The following is a 23,531-nucleotide window of genomic DNA, read 5'->3' on the forward strand; positions in this document are numbered from 1 at the left end:
TAAAGAGGAGTTCCACCCAGGGGGTCCATTAAAAAAAAAAAAAATAATAAAAGTCAGCAGCTACAAATACTGCAGCTGCTGACTTTTAATTGGGACCTGTAATGGGTCCCAGATGATTGACAGGAGGGAGGGAGCAAAGCGGAGCCCTTCCTGTGCTGAGGGGGAAGTGATGTCACCAGCCCAGGCAAAGGAAGAGGCAGACTACGAGGGACCACCTAGCAACAGGCATTTAGAGGTAAGTAAAAAAAATATATATATATATATCCAAATTTTTTTTGTTTTTTTTTTTAGAATTTCTCAGGTATTTTTGTTTTTTTGGGTGGAACCCCACTTTAAGCCTCAGGTGAGAACCTGATTACACTGTTACCGCACCTCTCCAGGAGGCGAGGTGAGGGGAGGGGGAAGGGAATTTTTATCAGCAGTGTTTGTTAAGCTCCTAGTTTTAAAGGAAGACTTCACCGTATACAAAAAATGCAAATGGCTGGTTTTGTATGTTCATAAACTACTGCTGTAACCCCTTTAGATCCCTCAGAAGAGGAACACCATCTGTTCAATTAAGAACTCCCCTCTGGCTGCAGGGACCACACATGCTGCAATAGCCAGACACATAGTTACATAGTAGGTGAGGTTGAAAAAAAGACACAAGTCCATCAAGTCCAACCTATGTGTGTGATTATGTGTCAGTATTACATTACATATCCCTGTATATTGCGGTCATTCAGGTGATTATCTAATAGTTTCTTGAAGCTATCAATGCTCCCCGCTGAGACCACCGCCTGTGGAAGGGAATTCCACATCCTTGCCGCTCTTACAGTAAAGAACCCTCTACGTAGTTTAAGGTTAAACCTCTTTTCTTCTAATTGTAATGAGTGGCCACGAGTCTTATTAAACTCTCTTCTGCGAAAAAGTTTTATCCCTATTGTGGGGTCACCAGTACAGTATTTGTAAATTGAAATCATATCCCCTCTCAAGCGTCTCTTCTCCAGAGAGAATAAGAGACACAGAGCTGCTGAAAAAGGCATCTTACTAGGCAAGTGTAATATACATTTTAAGGCATACAGTTATACATTTTATCTCTCTCTCTCTCTCTCTCTCTCTCTCTCTCTCTCTCTCTCTCTCTCTCTCTCTCTCTCTCTCTCTCTCTATATATATATATATATATATATATATATATATATATATATATATATGTATTTTTTGGAGAAAAGGGCATAGGACTTTTTACAGTGATCCAACCTTCACCCATCACGGCGGGCAGCGTAGTTAAACCTTCAAAGACTGGGGCCCTTTTTAAAGAGGTTCCGCTCCTTTGGACCATGTATAACACCCCTCAGGAACAACTTTAGGTAATATGAAAAACCAAAAAGCGTCCTGGTTCCTAGGGTCCAGGTCTCAAAGAGAAGCTTACAGGCAAAACTTTGTTCTTCAATGCGAGGCCCGGGTACCATCCTATGGCCTCAGTGGCGAGGATGGATCCGGTTGTGGAGGCTTTTTAAATCCAACATGGATCCCTCCCTGGAGCTCCTCAGAGCACATCTTCACTCGTGACCAACACCTTAGGCCCCTTTCACACTTATATGACTTCAAAGTCGCACGATTTTACCGCAATTTCGTGGCCGCGATTTTACCGCAATTTGCAAGCAGTACTACTTTGCCACAACTTTGGCATTAACAAATGAAAACATACAGTAGTTGGTACGAATCATGAGGGGTAACTCCACGCCAAGTTTTAAATAAAAAAATGGCGTGGCCCCCCCCCCCCCAGGGGCATACCAGGCCCTTAGGTCTGGTATGGACTGTAAGGGGAACCCCCTACACCGAAAAATCGGCGTGGCGTCCCCCCAAAATCCATACCAGACCCTTATCCGAGCACGCAGCCCAGCCGGTCAGGAAAGGGGGTGGGGACAAGCGAGCGCCCCCCCCCCCCCCCGGACCGTACCAGGCCGCATGCCCTCAACATGAGGGGGTGGGAGCTTTGGGGCATGGGGGACGCCGTGCAGGCCCCACCACCCGAAAGCACCTTGTCCCCATGTTGATGAGGACAAGGGCCTCTTCCCAACAACCCTGGCCGTTGGTTGTCGGGGTCTGCGGGCGGCGGGGTTAATCGAAATCTGGGAGCCCCCATTAATAAGGGGGCCCCAAGATCCCGGCCCCCCACCCTATTTGAATGAGTATGGGGTACATCGTACCCCTACCCATTCACCTAGGGAAAAAAGTATCAATAAAAAACACAGTACACAGGTTTTTAAAGTAATTTATTAGGCAGCTCCGGGGTCTTCTTCCAACTTCGGGGGTCTCTCCGGCGTCTTCTCCCGGTGTCCGCATCTTCTGCCGGCTCCACCGCTATCTTCTGCCGCTCTTTTGCCAGCGGTGGCCCGGACTTATGGATCGTCTTCTTCCCTCTTCTCTTCCAGAGATGTTGACATGACGTTCTCTCCAGCTGGAATGGTCTCTGAGCGCTCCGCAACTGACTTATATAGGCGGTGACCTTGCCCCCTTATGCCCTCACAGTCCCTGGGCATGCTTAGACTGACGGTTTAGGGGGCGTGGTCACCGGGTGATGACCACACCCCCTTATGACGGCACAGTCCCAGCATGCACCAGGACAGTGACCTCATAAGGGGGCGGGGTCACCGCCTATATAAGTCCATTGCGGAGCGCTCAGAGATGATTCCAGCTGGAGGGAGCGTTGTGTCAACATTGGAAGAAAAGAAGGCAGAAGTCCGGGCCCCCGCTAGCAATTGAGCTGCAGAGGATAGAGGAGGAGCCGGCAGAAGATCAGGACACCGGGAGGAGCTGCCGGAAAGACCCCCAAAGTCAGAAGAAGACCCCGGAGCTGCTCAATAAATTACTTTAAAAACCTTGTACTGTGTTTTTTCATTGACACTTTTTTCCCTAGGTGAATGGGTAGGGGTACAATGGGGTACAAACCCGGATTCCGATGAGCCCCCCGCCCGCAGACCCCGACAACCAACGGACAGGGTTGTCGGGAAGAGGCGCCCCCCATGCCCCAAAGCACCCACCCCCCCATGTTGAGGGCATGCGGCCTGGTACGGTCCAGGAGGGGGGGCCCGCTCGCTCGTCCCCACCCCCATTCCTGACCGGCCGGGCTGCGTGCTCGGATAAGGGTCTGGTATGGATTTTGGGGGGGACCCCATGCCGATTTTTCGGCGTAGGGGGTTCACCTTGAGATCCATACCAGACCTAAGGGCCTGGTATGCCCCTGGGGGGGAACCCACGCCATTTTTTTCATTTAAAACTTGACAGCTGTCAGCACTGCCTGTCACTCATCGCGAAAGGAAAAAAAAGTTTTCCTTTCCCGATCAGCAAGCCAGGCTTGTGCTTACAAAGTCGTACTGAAATCGTGTCTATATTATTCAGGTACGATTTGCATACTACTTGAAGGTTTAACATTGAGGTCTATGGAGTACAACTCGTATAGAAGTTGGACCAAAGTAGTGCAGGGACTACTTTCAAGTTGGCACGACTTAAAGTCGTGCCAATATGAATGGTAGTCATTGAAAATCATGGAGAATGACTTGTCATACGATTTTGCAGTACAAAATCGTGGGACAAGTCGTATAAGTGTGAAAGGGGTCTTAGACACTGGCAAAAAAACTGAGGACTCCTGGAAGGAGGAGGGGTTATATAGGGGAGTCAACTTCCTGTCTTGGTTATACCAGTGTCAACACCTAAAGGTAGGCCCATAACCACCAAGTAATTACTTGAGGCTCTGTGTCCTATGATGTACGATAAAGAAACAAATTCATTATTCTAGCATTATAAAGCACAAAAGAATGCGCTGCATTAAAAGATCACAGAATTTGTAGCGTGAGGAATGAGCTATCTCCATTACGAACGCTAGTTTTACCAGACCGAGCGCTTCCGTCTCGTACTTGCTTCAGAGCATGCATCGTTTTTGGTGCGTCGGAACAGCATACAGACGAGCGTTTTTTTTTTGTTCAGCCCACAGGCTGCATGAAAAATAACAACGTCACAATATATGACAAACACGAACCAGCAACGTACTGAGTGGTTATACCAGGATGATGCCTGCAGGTGTAGGCATTATCTTGGTATAGTTTTTTTCAGCCAGCGGTTGGCTTTCATGTTAAAGCAATCCTAGTGGTTAATTATCCGCTAGACTGCTTTTACAAGCAGTGGGAGGGGATGTCCCCCCCTCCTGCTGCCTTCCACGGTTTTCTCTGGCTCTCCTGTCCAACCGGGAAACCTGAGAATGCAGCCGATGGTTCCGCCAGCTGACCATAGAGCAGATCGGACACCAGAACGGCTCCAATCATCTCTACGGCCTAAGAAACCGGAAGCTATGAGCATTTCATCACTTTGGTTTCGCCGAATATAAACAGAGCCATTGGAAAATTGAAAAGGCATTTTATCTCACCAATCTTGGTGTGGTCAGACGCTTTAAGGGCAGTGTGGTCCCAGTGTGTGTCAGGAGTTCCCAGAGATGTCACTGTGCAGCAGAAAAACGTCCCAGCAGGGCCAGCAGGGGGAAGCCACAGCTCTGGAGGCACCAATGGAGCAGCCACGCTGTCAGGATCAGCGTTGGATGTGAATCCCAGAAGTGACGTCAGCGGGAGGAGACTAACAACCAGCGTGTACCGCAAACCGGACGTGAAGTCATCAAAAAGTGACGTGTAATAGTTCCTATTGGCTTGAAGAAGGAACCAATCAGTAGTTCAGAAACGCATCCCTTTTTGATGATCTCACTTCCAGTTTGCGCTCCACGCTGGTTGTTGGTCCCCTTCCGTTGACGTCACTTCTGGGATTTGCATCCAACGCTGATCCTGACAGTGCGGCTGCTCCTTTGGTGCCTCCAGAGCTGTGGCTTCCCCCTGCTGGGATGTTTTTCTGTTGCACAGTGACATCTCTGGGAACTCCTGACACACACTGGGATCATATAATGCCAGATCACCTTCCCTATTATACATATGATGCATTCCTCTCATCATCCATCTTGTAAGTGTTTTTAATTCCTTTTGGGATAATAAATATTTTTTTAATATTGCACTTAGAGGCGCCTTTTTTCTGTTTATCTTGTTTCTAGAGTTTGTGGTCACTCGAGTGCTGCCCTGAGTGCATTGAAGATTCCTCATTATCTGAACCCCTTCACCTCCAATAAAGACAATAATCTGCTCAGTCCCGTTACTCAGAGCGCCCTTACAAACAATTTATCTAATTCTAGCACTAGACCTCCTCTGTAAATCTAAAGTGGTAAACTGTAAAGGCTTTTAAAAATGTATGTAGTTTGTCGCCACTGCATGGACATGCGCAATTTTAAAGCATATTGTTTTACTCTGTAGGGCCCCTGCTTTAAATATATAATGCTTAGGGGTTCAAAGTAATTTTCTACCAAAATAAAACATTTGTTTTCATGCAAACAAAAAGTGTCAAAAAAGGCTTGTTCTTCAAGTGATTAGAAGAGTGGATGATGTGTGACATAAGGTTCTAATGTTGGGCATAAAATGCCAGGACAGTTCAAATACCCGCCAAATTACCCCTTTTTGGAAGTAGACACCCCAAGGTATTTGCTGAGCGGTATGTTGAGTCCATCAAATAATACATTTTTTGTCACATTTCTGAAAAATGACAAAAAAAAAGCGTCACTTAAATTATATATTGCTCACACATGCCATGGGTATATGTAAAATACACTCCAAAATAAATTTTTCTGCTTCTCCTGAGTATGGGGACACAACATGTGAGACTTTTTGGCAGTCCAGCCTTGTACAGGACCCTGAAAACCATTCACCGCCCTGAAATGCCAAGATAGCACCACCCGACCCCACGAATAGCCCCTTTTTGGAACGTAGATTCCCCTTCACGGGGCTAGACTGCCAAAAAGTTTTACACATGTGGTATCCTCATACTCAGAAGAAGCAGCAGAATGTATTCTGGTGTGTAATTCCACATATACCCATGGCATGTGTGAGCAATATATGATTTAAGTGATAACTTTGTTTAAAAAAAAAAAAAATGTCTGTTAATTTTCCAGAAACTTGTGGCAAAAAATATTTTTTTTAGCTTGGGGTGTCTACTTTCCAAAAAGGGGTCATTTGGGGGGGGGGGGGGTGCTATCTTGCCATTTTTGGGCCTTCGAAACTGTGATACGTAACAAGTGAAATGAGCAATTTACTCTCTTTGAAATCCTGAAGGCGGTGATTGGTTTTCGGCACCCGTAGCAGGTAGGCTCCCAAAATGTCTTACACATGTGGTATCCTCATACTCAGGAGAAGCAGCAGAAAGTATTTTGGGGTGTATTTCCACATATACCCATGGCATGTGTGAGCAATATATCATTTAAGTGACTTTGTGTAAAATATATATATATATCTTTTGCCAATTTTTGAACACTCGTGACAAAAAAATTAAATATTCAATGGGCTCAACATGCTTCTCAAGCAAATTCCTTTGGGTGTCTACTTTCCAAAAAGGGGTAATTTGGGTGGGGGGGGAGGGTTGAACTGCCCTGCCATTTTAGCACCTCAAGAAAGTAAAAGCTGTGTAAATTCCAGTATATATACACCATAGTTTGTAGATGCCATAACTTTTTCGCGAACCACATAAAGGACATAAATTTTGTTTGTGTACAGCGTTGCATGACCGCGCAATTACCAGTTAAAGTAGTGCAGTGCCAAATTGCAAAAAATGTTATGGTCAGGAAGGGAGGTCAAGTCGTTAAACTAAAATACGCCCACCAATACGTTAATTCATTGAAGCGGACCTTCAGTCATTTTTTCAACTTTCCATCTAATAAATCTTCTGCCCTTGTTGTTTTAACTTTGAATAGTAAACATTTTTTTTCTGCCAGTACCTTATACAGCCACTTCCTGTTTCTTGTCTGGTAAAAAGCCTAGGCTAATGACATCATGCACAGCTCTTTGTCTCTCACTCTCGTGAGAGTTTGCCAGGAAGGGGTGGGGTTGAGTCATAAGAGGACCAATGAGAGCTGCAGAGCTGGAGGTGTGTCTGTGTTAATCCAAAAAGTAAACAGGCAGAAGGTTCAGCTGCCCACAGTTAAAATGGTTGCAGCCAGACTCAGTGGAGGGAGATTTCTGCAACATATTTGGCAATTACAGAATCACAGTATATAGAAAATAATATGCAAAGTGGTTGGAGGGAAGCTTCAGAATAGCAAAGATGTTTTTATTACAAATTATGTGAGCAGACTGCAGTTCCTCTTTAACTTGTAATATTTACTGTATAAAAAAAGCAATCTGTCAATAAAAGTTTCAGTTCTGAAAGCTTGACTCCTTGTGAGGTCTGAACTCTGACTTCATAACCTTTAAGCCATCAGACAATTTCCTTATCAGTGGCTCTAACATCCACCTAGTAAAACCTTGTAAGAGTACGAACCAAAAAACAGGTAGCAGCCTTACCAACTTGAGACGAAGGCTTGAAGGCAGAAGGCCCAGGAAGCACCAATGCTCCTGGTAGAATGAGCCGTCAGCTGGAAGGGAGAATGCTTTCCTTTTAAACTGTAAGCTTGAGAAGTCAGCTGATCTCATCAATGGGAAATAGTAGACTTGGAGGCTGCGTGACCCTTCTTCAGGCCCTCAGGAATTACAATGAAGGAATCCGAGTTTCAAACCACTGTAGTCAACTTCAGTTAGATCCTGGCTGCTCAAACCACATCCGAAGTGTGGAGTGCCTTATCCTCCACCAACTGTAGTCTAAGACAAAAAGAAGGCAATACAATGACCTAGTTGAGATGGAAAGTCAATACCACCTTAGACAAGATGGTCAGTTTAGGACGAAGTACCACCCTGTCAAGGCGGAGCACCAGCAGCACATTCACCTCCCAGCAACAGCACTGCTAGTAACCACACAGGTGGAGGGGGGTAACCAGCAGCTACCAAAAGCATTCACCAGTCCAGCCGCAGAACCTCCCTCTGGGATGAGTCCAATCTTCACCCATCATGGTGGGCTAAGCCCATAGGACAGTGATGGCGAACCTTGGCACCCCAGATGTTTTGGAACTACATTTCCCATGATGCTCAAGTACACTGCAGAGTGGGTGAGCATCATGGGAAATGTTGTTCCAAAACATCTGGGGTGCCAAGGTTCGCCATCACTGCCATAGGGCCTCCAGGGTCTTGATCACTCATACTAAGGTCCAGTGCCCTGAACCTGTATAGCATCCTACTGAAAACACCATTCAATGAAACAAGGTGCAGGGTTCCGTACATACAGAGTCCAGTGCTGCTGGCAGAATTGCAGGCTGTCCTCATATCGCATCCATTCTTTGTCTGGTGTGGGGCCCGGGTACGATTCTTCGGAGCTGGTCACTGTAGGGATGGATCTCGATAGAACCAGTCAGCTGATCCCTACTAAAACTGTTCAGAAATCTAGTAAATTGTGCAGAGAGCTGCACAGTAGTGATAATCACCTTCACACACGGCAAAAAAACTGAAGCTTACCTACAGGAGAGAGATTATGCCTAGGAGGGAACTTCTGTCTTTTCTTTACAGTGTCCAATCACCTATAGGTGGTGCATAACCCAGAAAGTAAAGATTACTAAAGCTGCTCTGTGTCCTATGATGTATGATAAATAAACCTTTTGTACATTCTCATGTACTGTTTTCATTGGAACAAAAACATTTAGGGCATTTAAGAAGCCCTGCACTCTTTGCTGTGGTATATACACACACACACACACACACACACACACACACGCCTAAAAAAATGCCTCTTTTTAGAGGCATTGGGAATGTATTTTTATTCAGCCCGTAAGAGCACTTCTATGTCAGCCTACATGTCCGTGCATACAGATTTTTATAGGCGTATTAGAAGAGGAGCTTTTACAGGCCAAGAAAAAGAAAAAAGAAAAAAAAAATCACCAGCATGTTCAGGGGAGGAGCTTTTGAGTTGAAAAAAAAAAAAAAAAAAAACACGAGACGCACATAAACACTAGACACGTTTAAGCACCTTCATGCATTCTAATTGCTAAAATAAATTAATATTCTGGCCAATAAAATGTATTACTTCCAAACACGTAAACGTGTATGAAAACGTGTGCACTTGCTCCTTTTAAGCTGCTTTTTCCTGCCAGGGGCAAAAGAGCAGAAGATCAAATGCCATGTGGGCATGAGGCCTAATATGTATGTTCAGCCATTCTTTAGGATTAAATACCCTTTTAGGTTTGTTTTTGGTTTTTTTTGCTCTCTGTGCCCCTAGTTTTCTTTAGTTTTTGTCCTTGAGACAAAACAGAAAATGAGAAGAAATTTCACCGAAGTGAGAAAAATCAACTTAGTCACTGGAACATTTGTGCCTATTGGATGATGTACCCCATCCCTCATGCTCTGGTGATAACTAATATTATCCCTTAACTTCCGTCTCAGTAACAATGATCATCAGCACAGAGGGGTGAATCTACCCAGCGGTAACACAGACAGTAGAAAAAAAAAAAAAAAAAAAAAAAGAGGGTCTAGTGCTCAGTATGAAAATTTATGTTTTAATCATTTTTTTCCATGATGTTTTTTTCAAAAATATCAATATCTACAGGTGGTAGGTATGTATGTACCATGAACCTCTCTAAAGATCTGGCACCAATGCAGGGGGAATCGACCAAAAAAAAAAAAACGTCCATAGCTGCTGGAAAAAAAACCCTTGGAACGCGTGAACAGGAACAAAACCATGAGGCCCCTTTCACACGGACGGATAGAATGGTGCTTTTAGCTGCGGATTTTCTAGTTTTCTACCGCAGCTAAAAGCACACAATGCTTTCCTATGGCCCCATTCACACACTGCGTTTAGCTGCGATTTAGTTACATGCGGTTCTGTGCGGATAGAAAAAATAGAATTGACTGCGTCCAGGAGCGATTTAGCGCAGCTATCTGCAGCTATCTGCACATAACTGCAGGTAATCGCAGTGTACTATTTCTCCTGCGGATAGCAGCAGCAAGAAGGAAAGAAAAGCAACAGGAAGCACATCAGAAATGTCAAGAATGTTCCAAACGCAGCCGCATGTAAACGCAGCTAAACGCAGGTAATCTAAGTGTACAAATGTAGCTGATCGCACTGCCTGAAGTCTTGAATTTCACAGAACATATTATATGCTTTTACCTGCGGCAGAACAGCCGTCCGTGTGAAAGGCGCCTTAAGAATAGATGTCATCGCAACAGAACCCAGTAAAGTGAAAGCTCATAATAGGAGTTTATGGACATTGTATTGTAACAAATGATCACTTCTGTACATATTACTGTTTGGTATTTTCGATCCTCTTTTTTTTCATAAGACATATTATTTTATAATTTATTATTAATTAGTATGTATTGTCCCCTCTGTAGGAATTTGATACTATGGGATCAGCATTAACATTGACAATGGTTAAATAAATGTATTTACTTTGAATCAATTTTTTATGTTTTTTATATATATTTTTTCTTTTTTTCTTTCAACTGGCAAATATATATGGAATTTCTTGTGAAAATAGAGTTACATATATTTTTATTATTATTAGTAGTAATTTAATTGTAATGACTGTGGTAATGTTTTTTTTTTTTTTTTTTTTTAAAGCGTTGGAAGTGGTGCACTTGAGCCTAAGGCTTTACAATTTATTTTCAATTAGCCTCCTCCCTTCCCTTCCGTTTTATGCCCTTTATATTACTGTGTCCTTACTATTATCACAAGACAGGATAACACTTTGGTGCGTTTCACTTGCTTCCCATGGTCGGTGGCTCTCCTTGACTCCATCTAGCACCCGGCGCATCTTGCATTACATCATCCCTGACTTTTGAGTTCCGGGCGCCAAGGCTCCAGTTAGAGGATACTAGCAGGTTCCTGCCGCAAATCCTCCTGTGGCTTTGAACACTTAATGTAAGCACCAACACTGTGACATTGTATTTTTATCAGGCTTGCCTTTTGTAATGAATGACTGACTCGAATTATACCACTGGTCAGTGGATGTTTTTTTATAAACCAGACGTTTATATAGGTCAAAATTGGTATTTTTATCTTTTGTGTTTTCTTATCCTCTCTGTGGCATTGAATACATTTTGTTTTTGTTTACCACCAATACCAAGTCTCCAGCGGACTAATATAATACCTTTATGGCTCTACAGTAGAGTATACTTCAAGAGCCAGTTCTGTGTCATATAAGTCCAAAGCGCTGCCATATAAATTATTTTTGTTTTTGCTTATGTATGTACCATGTGCTTTTTTGCTTTATAATATAAATATATAAACACATTTCTTAACCTGCCATACAATTTAACCTTTTGCCATGACATAGTACAAATTATTTGTATTACCATACAAAGGATTATTTAAACCTTCAATCTTTGCAGTAACATTCTCCTTACCCATCCAGGATGGACTCTCGACAGCAGTATAAGTTGTCGAACTTCTGCTTGGTTACAGAGTCGTTTACATTCATGGCAGGAACACAAAGTTTACCAGCCTTGGATAATTGATAGAGCCTGTAAAAGTGGCAGAAAACAAATACTTTCTGATTAGGTATGTAGTTATAGCTGAAAGAAAACTCAACTTCAAACAACTCAACAACAGATTTTAAGTAAAGATGAACCATGAGTGAGAAGCCCTTTTAAAAAACAGAAAACTACACCAAATTGCAGATATATCAAGAGGATTTAATCTTGGATGTTGAAATTCATTTCAACCTCTCTGTAAATTCCTTATCTTGGGAGTACAGGACACGGGGCTTGTATTCATAGTCTAGGGGTTATATGCTGGCTACCTTCAGGTGATTAGACATGGGCCCATTACCGGTATGGTTATACAATGGCACTGGATATGCTGAAAGAGGAGCTCCAGTCTCCCTCTAAAAAAATACAAGTCAGCAGCTACAAATACTGTAGCTGCTCATCTTTAACATAAGGATACTTATATGTCCAGGCATCCAGCTATGTCGGCACCCAAGCTGATTCTTCAATCAGCTTTGGGTGCAGGCGCCGTCATCTTAACTAAGGGAAACCAGCAGTAAAACCTTCAGGCTTCACTGCTGGTATAATACCTTTATAGCTCCATAGTAAGAGATGTCCCAAGCGCTTCCATAGAAATTACTTTTGGTTTTGCTATTGTATGTACGATGTGATTACCTTCAAGCTTCACAGGCGGTTTCCTACTGCGCATGCACGTGTCGCACTGCGTTTTCTGAATCGTCCTGCCGTCTTCTGGGTCCTGTGCGTGTCCCAGAAAGCAGTGGGGGGAAAGAGGGGCCAGACATACTCGAAGATCGTTGTGGCGATCTTAACCAAAAGTGTCAGAACCAGGTACCTGCAACCCACCAAAAAAAATGCCAAAGGTGGCAGTGGAGGGTGCAAACAAGTGGACCTTTCCCTTTTGGGTGGAGCTCTGATTTAAACACTGGCCCTTTATTAGGAACGTGCCCCTTAGGGGTAGAGCTGCACAATTAATCGTCAATAATCGTTATCGCGATCTGGACTAAAGTGTTTCACAATTCTTTCTATGCAAAGAATTCTCTCTGCTCTTCTGAAGCCACAGCCTTCAAAAGAAAGGAAGAGAAAAACCGGGCAGTCTGCCAAGAATCAAAACATTCTTTATCAGTTGAACTTAAGTATAAACATTGTAACAATTTGTCAATGGAATAGACTTCCTGTGTAAGTGAAAAAAGTTTAACCACTTAAACACTAAACCTTTTTCTGACATTTGTTGGTTTCAATTTAAAATCATTTTTTTTTTTGCTAGAAAATTACTTAGAGCCCCCAAACTTATATATTTTTTTAGTAGACACCCTTGAGAATAAAATGGTGGTTGTTGCAATATTTTATGTCACACTGTATTTGCGCAGCGGTCTTTCAAATGCAATTTTTTTGGAAAAAATTACTTTAATGAATTAAAAAAAAAAAAAAAAAATATCTAACGAGTAAAGTTAGCCCATTGTTTTTTTTTTGTATATTGTGAAAGATTTTACGTCGTGAGAATAGTGAAAGAATCGTGATCTTTTTATTCTAAGCAAAAAAATATCATGATTCTCATTTTGGCCAGAATCGTGCAGCTCTACTTAGGGGTATGCTCCTATAACCATACCCACTCTAGCAAGCAATAAGGAGAGATCACAGGAGACAGAGGAAAGGGTCCTGTCTCCTATATTGTACTCCAAGATAAGAAATTTAAAGGCGAGTCAAATTTCCCTTTACCCTAATTGTACAGTGCAGGAAACAGGACTTGTAATCATAGACCATAGGATGTCTCCAAACAAACTGAGGGGTTGGCAACAACATAGCAAACAGAACTGCCAATAGGTCCACAATAATTAAAGTGATTGTTAAGGTTTGCTTTTTTTTTTAATAAAAATAATAAACATGTTATAGTTATCTGCTCTGTGCAAGGGTTTTGAACAAAGCAGCCCCGTTCCTCCTCTTCTGGGGTGCCTCGTCGTCACTCGAGGCCCCTCCTCTTCATCGGGTGCCCCCTCGGAAAGCCACTTTCCCTGGGGGCACCCGAGCGGGCGCACACCCGCTGCTACATCCATTGACACAGACAGCAGGACTTTTTTTTTGTTTTTTTTTGGGGGGGGGGGAGTGGGTTGGACTGCTCTGGTATTTTGAAAGAAAATAAGGGAAACATAAGGAAAACATTTCAGTCTTTCTTCCTTTTAGTATTATATAGTAAACATTTTAAATAAATATAATAAATAGAAATGTTTTTTTAAATACCCCCAGCAGAAAGCTCTATTGGTCTCAAAAATGATATAAAATTCATTTGGGTATCACAGCACTGACAACTAAAGAATGACCGGGTAATGAAGGGGTATGTACAGTCTGGCTCTTAAGTAGCCAAAACATTACTGGCAGAATAAGAAGGTGAAAATAATGAAAAAGACCTGGTTCATATTAGTGTGATTTCAGGGTGCAGACTCCAGATCTAGCTCACCTGTGCACTCCAGTCACACTTTCCTCTACAATGCCCCGAATCTTTTTATAAACATTTAGATATTTCTTGTAAACCCAGTGAGTCAAATCGCCTCCATCATCAAGGATCTAGGATATAGAAAAGGTATTTAGAAAATACTATTGACTAGGACTTCATTTTCATAGCAGCATTGAAAGTACACTCATGCAAAAAGCAAAAAAAAATAAAGATCACATCTTGATGCATTAACATCTGAAACCTTTGTCAGTACATTACCAACACAGCCCCCGTGACCATTTGCATAATTAATTATAATTCTCCAGCTGCCAACAGTGTAAAACGTTCCATTTTCAAATCGGACAGTATGTAAAGAAGCTAGTTGCAGTTACATCTTCTGCAAACTAATCTTTGAGGCACAAAAATTCAAGCATACTGAAAATTGCAATAATTCAACAGCCACAGCCAGCCAGACTGAAAAACTCTTCCAGAGAATTCATCAATTTGCTCCATGATGATTTTATATGCGAATAATAGCATGCAACCAAACTACCATAATTTTTTTCTCTGTGCAGGGGGAGTATTTTATCACATGGTTAACTAATGCTGGAATGGCTTTTGCAATACAAAATGTATGCAACACCGTAATTTTTGCTGTCTTAGTTATCGTGTCCTTGAGGACACACTATGGAGTATATTTTTTTTTTTTTTTGGCACCTTACTCAAACAATCTAAGAACTTTTAAATGTTTTTTTAATACTCCCGCATGTTAAAAGCTTCTTGCATCTTTTAGATTTTCTCCTCTAATCTGTAAGGTATTTTGGACACATACTATTTCTAAGTATCTTAGGTGATTGTGTATAATAATTTTGATGAAGGGGGCGTGTCCGGACGTTCAGCTGAAGAGACGCGCAAGAGCCCAGCTCCTCATACACCGCTCAAATCCAGTGCCATCCGCTGCCCTAGACTGAACTATTGCAGCTGCAGAATACAATTCTCTGACCCCAGACCCCTGCTGCTTTCATCCCGGAGCCTATTTGGGTCATTAACAGCCGGATTCCCTTTTAGACTGAGTCTCCCTCCGGACCGTCGGGGCCCTCCGCCATCTTGGGGCCTACGGACGGACTGGGGATCCCCGAGGCCTGGACCCACGATCCAAAAGGTGGACGGCCAATCTGTCCATACCGGGCGGCCGATCCACCTCTGAGGAACACTCGGGATAGCCCAGCAGCATGGAGAAGGCGTAGGAGCTTTTCCGACAGCCGCCCTCGGCATCCTGCGGTCTTCCATTCAGTCACGGCCTGCGGGCTTGCTTACGGACGATCCCCAGGAACACAGGGAGTAGCCTATACTACCCATCCACCTACAGTTAAGTCGGGACTACCCGGTTCCCCACCACTGCTTGTCCTGGAGGAATTCTAGGGATTAAAGGCAGTAGAGTCCCCTCGCCCGGCGGCCGTCCACTAGGATACACCGCGGCTTCGGCCTACTCCTGGAAGCCGGCGGCCATCTTGGGACTCCATAATACACCCTACAGTTATCCTCTCTTCTCCTTCAGCTACACGATCCCCCATAAGGCATCTGGACTTGCAGAGACTGTCTCCCTCCTGCCTTGCTGATGGTAAGGGAAGGTTGAGCTGCAAACTGGTGTTTCTGTCAATCCAAATAAGACACAACCTTACCTATAAGATGAATACTGTCTAAATAAATCCAAAGTCTCCAGGGGGCACAGTGAGCAAGATGGCAAACGCGTAAAAGGATAGCTCCGGTCCCCGTCTCTTTATTAGCGGCTCCTACAAAGGCTAACAGACCTTCTTTAACTCCAGGAACGACACGACAACCTACCAGATACTCCCTGGCATTGCATGAGTAAGATTGGCTTCCAGAAAACGATCTATAGTGGCTTTATCCCACCACCACCGTCGCGGCCCTTTCACAGTAAGGAGCGGTTCCTATAGAAGCCGAAATCCCCGGCCTCGAGTGAACAGCCCGGCCAGCCGGACACAGCTGTCCCCCGCACCACATTGGGAAACACACCCATGGAGGATAACAGATCCCAGCAAACCCAGCAACCCTATCCACCCGAATACCCCACAGATGTCGTGACGGTGGCCGTCCTCGATGCAAAACTGAATTCTTTACTACATGACCTGACTCACAGCATTGCCAAAGAGGTCGGTAAAATAGCACACGAGTTACGGGGGGAAATTGACCAGTTGGGAGAATATACCAACACTTTGGAGAATAAGTTTGATGAACTGACCCAATATGTACATGTTCTCGAGGAGGATAACGCCTCCATGAAACACACAGTCTCCCAACTCCAGTTACAACAGGAAGATTTGGAGAATCGCGAAAGACGCCAGAATCTGAGAATCAGAGGAATCCCTGAGGCGGTAAATGACAAGGAGCTACGTCCCTATCTTTTGGGCCTGTTTGTTACTCTACCGCCCCATATACCGGACACAGACTGGCGCCTGGACAGGGCCCATAGATCCCTTGCCCAAAAACCTCCTCCTAACGCTAACCCCAGATACGTTATAGTTCGTTTCCACTATTACGAAAGCAAAGAAGCTCTCACAGCTGCAACACGCAACAAGTCTCGTATTGACTTTAAGCAAAATAAGATCCAGATATTCAACGACCTATCCCCGATAACTCTGGCCAAAAGGCGCAGCTTTCGACCTATCACTACACACCTACAGAATTATCAGGTCCCTTACCGCTGGGGGTTCCCCTTTTGCTTATCCGCCTCTAAAGATGGCGTCCAATATTCATTGAGAGATCTTTTCGAAAGTGAAACTTTCATCCGCAACCTGGGCCTTCCACCATTACCCGAAGAAGATCTTCCACCTCAAGCTCCGAATCCCAAGTCACTCATCACCCCAGCCCAGATCTGGACCCCAGTGCGACGAAAATCCCAGAAGGCCTTTTCCACACCGCAAAGATCCAACTCCAACAGATTTCCGACCTGAAGGTTTCTTCTCATTACTATTCTTCTTGGTTGTTTACTCCATGACTAGATGACTTGTGTTATGGCCTCTCCGGTGATCTCCCTGAAGTTAGGTCACTTTCCCTCATGATACAGAGAGATTTGCCCCTCGTTGCGGGTTTTTCTGGTTAATCTCGTGGAAGACGTTTCTTCCCCCCTTTTTTTATTACGTTCCTATGTTCCTATATTTTATCTTCAGCTTTTCATGAGCCAATTTTTGTTATGTTTTTTTGAGCAGAGACGGGGACCCCCCCCCCCCTCGTCTACACCTGTAGGCTATCATGCCCCCCACCATAACCCATGGCTTCTGCCTGGGTAGCCTGAAATTTTTTTTTATTTTCAGGCTTTTCAAAAAAAGATTTTTTCTTTTCTTGATCTGTTGTATTTTTTTTTTCTATTCATTTTTTTTCTTTTTCTTTTTTTATGCTTTTTCTTGACTTTTCAATTTACAGGTCTTCTTTTTTTCCCATGTATGACCTTATTATGGTACTCATTGATATATTCACAATTATGTGTCAACCCCAATTTATGTACAATTTTGTATGTTATAACCTAAGGATGTTCATTTACCTGTCTACATTTTACATAACGTTAGCACTACGTCTTCTGATTAGGCATGGCTCTTAAGATCTACTCATGCAATGTTAAAGGTCTAAACTCCATCTAGAAACGATGGCAAGCATTAAAGGAATGTAGGTCCTCTGGAGCGGAGGTGATTATGATTTAGGAGACTCATTTTAAAGCTGGAGGCTCCTTTAAATTCGCCTCCAGATATTTCCCTAGAGCCTATATGGCATCCGATTCTTCCAGAAAAGCAGGGGTAGCTATTCTTATTGGACGATCTTGCCCGATTCGGATACTCTCCTCCTACCTAGACCCTCATGGCAGGTTTATATTCCTGAATTGTAGTCACCTCAACACTCAATTTTCTTTAGCTAACATCTATGCACCAAATGTGGGACAAATAGGTTTTCTCACAACCGTTTTTGAAAAGTTACAATCTTTCTCTCAGCCCTTTATGATACTGGGAGGCGACTTCAATGTGTGCATGTCCCCGACCAGGGATAGAAGATCCCTATTCCAAACTGCCCCACAATCAGCTTCCCAGAAATTATCTGCCTCTTTTCGTAAACTGACCAGATCTCACAATCTATTCGATACTTGGAGAGTAAAACATCCTACCCAAAAGAGTTACACATTCTATTCCCACTCTCACAAGTCGTACTCCAGGTTGGTTCATTTCCTGCTTACATGCCCTCTACTTCCCTATGTAGTCTCCTCTGAGATCAATCCTATTACCTGGTTGGATCATGCACCCATTGAACTCGACATCCTGCTGACGTCAACATATACTAAAACATGCCACTGGCGTCTTAATGAATTACTGCTCAAAGACCCAACATCCCAAAACCAACTACAACAGAAACTAACTGAATTCTTTCAAATTAACGATGGATCGGTCTCCGAGATTTCCACCTTGTGGGAGGCACACAAGGCTTTCTTTAGAGGTGAATGTATATCTGCGAGCTCCTGCTTAAAGAGAGACTCTGCAAAACTTAAAATTGACTTACTCAATTGCAGAATGCGGAAAGGCGCCTGTTGGTATCCCCCACGGTGGAAAAATTAAGGATTGTTACGGCTATCCGAGACAGAATCAAGTCGTTTGACTTGCACAAAATCTCTAAATCTATGCTATGGGCCAAACCGAAATTCTATGATTTTGCAAACAAGCCACATAAAATGCTAGTTAACAAATTGAAGCCACGGCCCTTTCTAGCAATCAACGATCATTTGACGCAGCCTGATGGTACTCCCACATATTGTCCCAAAACTATGTCAAAAGTCTTTGGGGATTTTTATTCTAGATTGTATAACTGCTTAGGCCCTGACTCACATCCTCAATTCTCACAAACTCATTTTGACGATTTCATGTCTTCTCTAAAATTACCCAAACTCTCCGCTGAACATATCACATGTCTCAACTCCCCGATCACTGTAGAAGAGATAGGAGAAGTGATTAAAATTTTGCCAGCTCACAAATCCCCGGGCCCTGACGGCCTTCCGTATACCTACTTTAAAACATTCTCACAGACTTTAACACCTTATCTCTAATCTCTATACTCCTTCTTGCTTAAAGGTACCATTCCACATTCACAGTTCCTACATGCTAACATAACGGTTTTTCCTAAACCGGGTAAAGATCCCACATTACCAGATAACTATCGCCCTATTGCTTTATTAAATTCGGACTATAAATTTTTTACCAAAATATTAGCTAACAGACTATCCCCTCTATTACCAGCCCTGATTTATAGAGACCAGGTGGGTTTCGTACCCACAAGACATGCTGGAGATAATACGAGAAGAACCATAGATTTGATCGATTTAATAACTAAAACTAAACGTCCCACTATAGTACTAAGCTTAGATGCACAAAAGGCATTTGATCATTTGAGCTGGCCATTTATGTTTGCAGTCCTGGCCAAATTTGGAGTTTCAGGCCCCTTTATACAAGCCTTACGAACCCTTTATTCTCACCCCACATCTCAAGTTCAGTTGTCTTCCCACACATCACAAAGATTTACCCTTAGCAATGGCACTAGACAAGGGTGCCCTTTATCACCCTTGGTGTTTATATTAAGTCTCGAACCATTAGCAGCAGCCATCAGATCCCACCCTGAAGTCCGGAGAGTTTCTTTACGCCAACAAGACTACAAATTATCCCTTTTTGCAGACGACATCTTACTGACCATCACCCGTCCCAACACCTCCCTACCCTTTTTACATGATATATTATCCACCTTTGGAGCTTTGTCCGGTTTTAAGATTAACCAGACTAAAACAGAAGCCCTCCCCATCAATATACCCCCAGACATGCTTAGCTCTCTGCAAAACAGATTTAAATATAGGTGGTGTCAAACATCTTTGAAATACTTATGAATTCATCTTACCCCCTCATACAATTCACTCTATCAGGCCAACTTCCCTCCTATGTTTGCAGAAATCTCAAGACTTCTAAACCTCTGGACCCCCATCCCACTCTCTCTCCTGGGCAGAGTCAACGTCCTCAAAATGTCGATACTGCCCAAACTGCTGTACTTATTTGAAACATTACCAATCCCAGTCCCAATCTCGCAGCTGAAAAATCTCCAGAGAAAGTGCCTTAATTTTATTTGGAATAATGCCTCCCATAGAATTGCCCAATCAGTAGTCTTTTCCCCCAAAAATAAAGGGGGGTTGGCCGCCCCTGACCTCATCGAGTACTACTACGCTTCCCACCTCAGGGTATTGACTACCTGGACCTCAAGGAAAGCTCCAAGTAGGTGGGCTGAAATTGAAATGGGGATCACGGCTCCAGTACATCCCTGTTACCTGTTATGGCCTCTCTCAAATAAATTCATGACCCAATTGAGATCTCTTTGTTTATCCCCGATGCTTTTTACTTTATCTATCTGGAAGAGATGTGCAGATAAGTTCTCTCTTTCCTCACCGTGTTCCCCGCTCCAGAGCGTCGTTTTTAAGCCAGACATCCCAGATGGACTGTCTTTGCGACGAACAACCCCATGGACTCAAGCGGGTATATTTCAGCTGAGACATTTGGTACATCCGGTTACACGCATACTACTATCATTCCCAGACCTCCAAAAAAAACACGATCTCCCCTCTATGGAATACTTTTATATACAAACTAAACATTTTTTCCATACCATTTCACCTTCATTGTCCTTAGAAAAACCTACAGACTTCGAAATACTATGTGCAAATGGCCCATATGAAACTAAACTAATTTCAGCTATATATAAAACGCTCCACGCAGTACCCCCTCTAACTGACACCTCACATAACTACATGGTAAAATGGTCTAAGATGTTAAATCGTCCAATCTCACTGTTAGACTGGGGAAAAATTTGGGAATCATCTTCAAAAGTCTCAAGATGTGTAGCACATAGGGAAACCGCTATCAAGATAATATTCTTGTGGTACAGAACTCCTGATTTGCTACATGCCCAGAATTCCACCTTTTCTAAACTGTGCTTGAGATGCAGTCAGTCTGTTGGAACCCTCCTCCACATCTTTTGGGAATGCCACATCCTAGGTCCATATTGGAGCGAGGTTCAAAGATTATTACAAACACTCCTTTCTGCAACCATTCCATTAAACCCCATACATTTTCTTCTGGGTCTTCCTTTCCCGGATATCCCCAAATCATCACAGAAACTTTCATCATTCATATAATTAGCAGTAAAAAGAGCCATTCCTAGGCTCTGGCTCTCTACCTCCACCCCCACTTTACAACATACCCTCTCCATAATAGCAGATATACGCAGGATGGAGCAAATGACTGCTAAGATTGAAGGTAACTCCCTCCTATTTGACAGAATATGGAAGGCTTGGGATATTTCAATATTCTCTGCAGAACCCGTAGTCGTCACACCTTTTTAAAAGTCTGCTAGAAATACCCTTTGACCATCCTTTACATCCGATTGTGCAGTTGACACATTTTATTTTATTTTATTCTTGACCTAAATCTAGATACGGTATGGACACTTTTTTGTTGAGATGATCCATTGATGGAAGCCGCTGACACTTGACTATACTGGTATCCCCACCAAGTTGTATTATATTATTTTATTTTGTCTATTGTTTTGATATTGATAACTTCTTCTTTGATGCTAACTTGGCTTGATCTCTGTACCTTATGATACAATGTTTGATAATTGTTAAAACTTTTGAAAAATAAACAATTTAAAAAAAAATAATTTTGATGAAATAGCCAGCAATATCAAAAATAAGTGTGACTTTATTTGATCACACAGGAGGTATCAACAGTACAGCAAAGATACAAAAATCAATACAAAAATGCTCAAAACACAATAGAAAAAAAAATTGCATAAAAAATACAGTAAAATAAAAATAAATAACAGAAGATGTTTAATTGTGATAATGTATGAAAAATATGTGTGTGTGTGTGCGCGTAAATGTATGCTTTTGTCTAAAAGCATGTCTGCAGCTAAAGGAGAATGAGAGAAAAGTAAGCGTGTTTCCCGTGTCTTGAAATTCAAATATAGTATCTTTTTTCAACCATTAACCAGTTGCCGACCGCCTAACGCAGATATACTGCGGCAGAATGGCACGGGCAGGCAAAATCACGTACCTGGTACGTGATCTGCCTCCCGCGGGCTGGGGGAGCATAGCGCCCACCCCCCCCCCCGTGCCCGAGGCGGTCGGCTTCGTTGGGGAAGCGATACAGACTGAGGGGGAGGCCACTCATTTGTGGCCACCCCCTCGCGATCGCTCCCCACGAATGAAAATCTTCCTCTGCTGCTGTAATGTAAACAGCAGCAGAGGAAGTGAGGTCATCTCTCCTCGAGCCAGTCTTTTCGTTCCGGCGCCGAGGAGAGAAGACATCAATCTGAGTTGCACAAACACTACACTTTCAGTAGAGCACACTAGGCACACTTTTCACCCCCCATCACCCCCCTGTACCCCCTGTCACAGTGACACCAATAGCAGTTTTTTTTTCTTTGCATTGGTGTCAGTTTGTGACAGTTATAAGTGGTAGGGCAGTTAGGGTTAGCCCTTTAGGTCTAGGGTACCCACCAATAAAGTTTTAACCCCTTGATCACCCCCCCATCGCCAGTGTCACTAAGCAATCATTTTTCTGATCGCCGTATTAGTGACACAGGTGACGCTAGTTAGGGAGGTAAGTATATAGGTTCGCTGTCAGCATTTTATAGCGACAGGGACCCCCATATACTACCTAATAAAGGTTTTAACCCCCTGATTGCCTCATAGTTAACCCTTTCACCAGTGATCACCGTATAACTGTTACGGGTGACGCTGGTTAGTTAGTTTATTATAGTTTATCATAGTTTCAGGGCACCCGCCGTTTATTACCTTATAAAGGTTTAACCCCCTAACCGCCCGGCGGTGATATAAGTTAAGTTTTTAGGGTCAGATAAGGTCTGCGTCACCCCAGGCAGCGTTAGGTTAGTGCCAGTACCTCTAACACCCACGCACACAGCATACAATTCCCTTAGTGGTATAGTATTCTGAACGGATCAATATCTGATCCGATCAGATCTATACTAGCGTCCCCAGCAGTTTAGGGTTCCCAAAAACGCAGTGTTAGCAGGATCAGCCCAGATACCTGCTAGCACCTGCGTTTTGCCCTTTGGCCCAGCCCAGCCCAAACAAGTGCAGTATCGATCGATCACTGTCACTTACAAAACACTAAACACACATAACTGAAGCATTCGCAGAGTCAGGCCTGATCCCTGCGATCGCTAACAGTTTTTGTTGGTAGCGTTTTGATAGTCGCTAACAGTCGGGAGCTTTTTTGCCTGCGATTCTCACTAGTGTACCCCTAAATTTAGAGCCCAAAATGGCAAATCGAAGGTACACTAGTGAAGAGGCCTACACGTTTCTGAGCATGACAGATAGTGAAGAGGAAATCACTCATCTGTCAGATTCAGGCTCAGAATACGATCCTGTAGACGACAGCGGCTCAATGACAGATAGCTCTGACAACGGAGTTGTGGTCCCTGCCATAGTCAGGCGTACCAGACCCCGAACAACTTCTTCTGTCCTTGATGTGCAAGAACCACAGGTCCCTCGTATGTAGCAGAGCAGTACTAGCGCCGCTATTCCTTCTGGTGAACTGGCAAGCACCAGCAGCCTAGTA

General features: G+C 43.4%; 1 protein-coding gene across 1 annotated transcript in view; it reads right to left on the reverse strand.

The window, feature by feature from the left end:
* AHCYL1 (adenosylhomocysteinase like 1) overlaps window positions 1-23,531 on the reverse strand; it is a 707,570-nt gene that overhangs the window by 404,065 nt on the left and 279,974 nt on the right. Inside the window, exons 7-8 of the mRNA XM_073615883.1 lie at window positions 13,879-13,985; window positions 11,325-11,441 (exon numbers count right to left, since the gene is read on the reverse strand). Of these exons, the coding sequence (XP_073471984.1) occupies window positions 11,325-11,441; window positions 13,879-13,985 (224 nt within the window). The remainder of the gene's footprint in view (window positions 1-11,324; window positions 11,442-13,878; window positions 13,986-23,531) is intronic.

The sequence above is a fragment of the Aquarana catesbeiana genome, linkage group LG02 (genome assembly GCF_042186555.1).
Source record: "Aquarana catesbeiana isolate 2022-GZ linkage group LG02, ASM4218655v1, whole genome shotgun sequence".
In the NCBI taxonomy this organism is placed as follows: domain Eukaryota; kingdom Metazoa; phylum Chordata; class Amphibia; order Anura; family Ranidae; genus Aquarana; species Aquarana catesbeiana.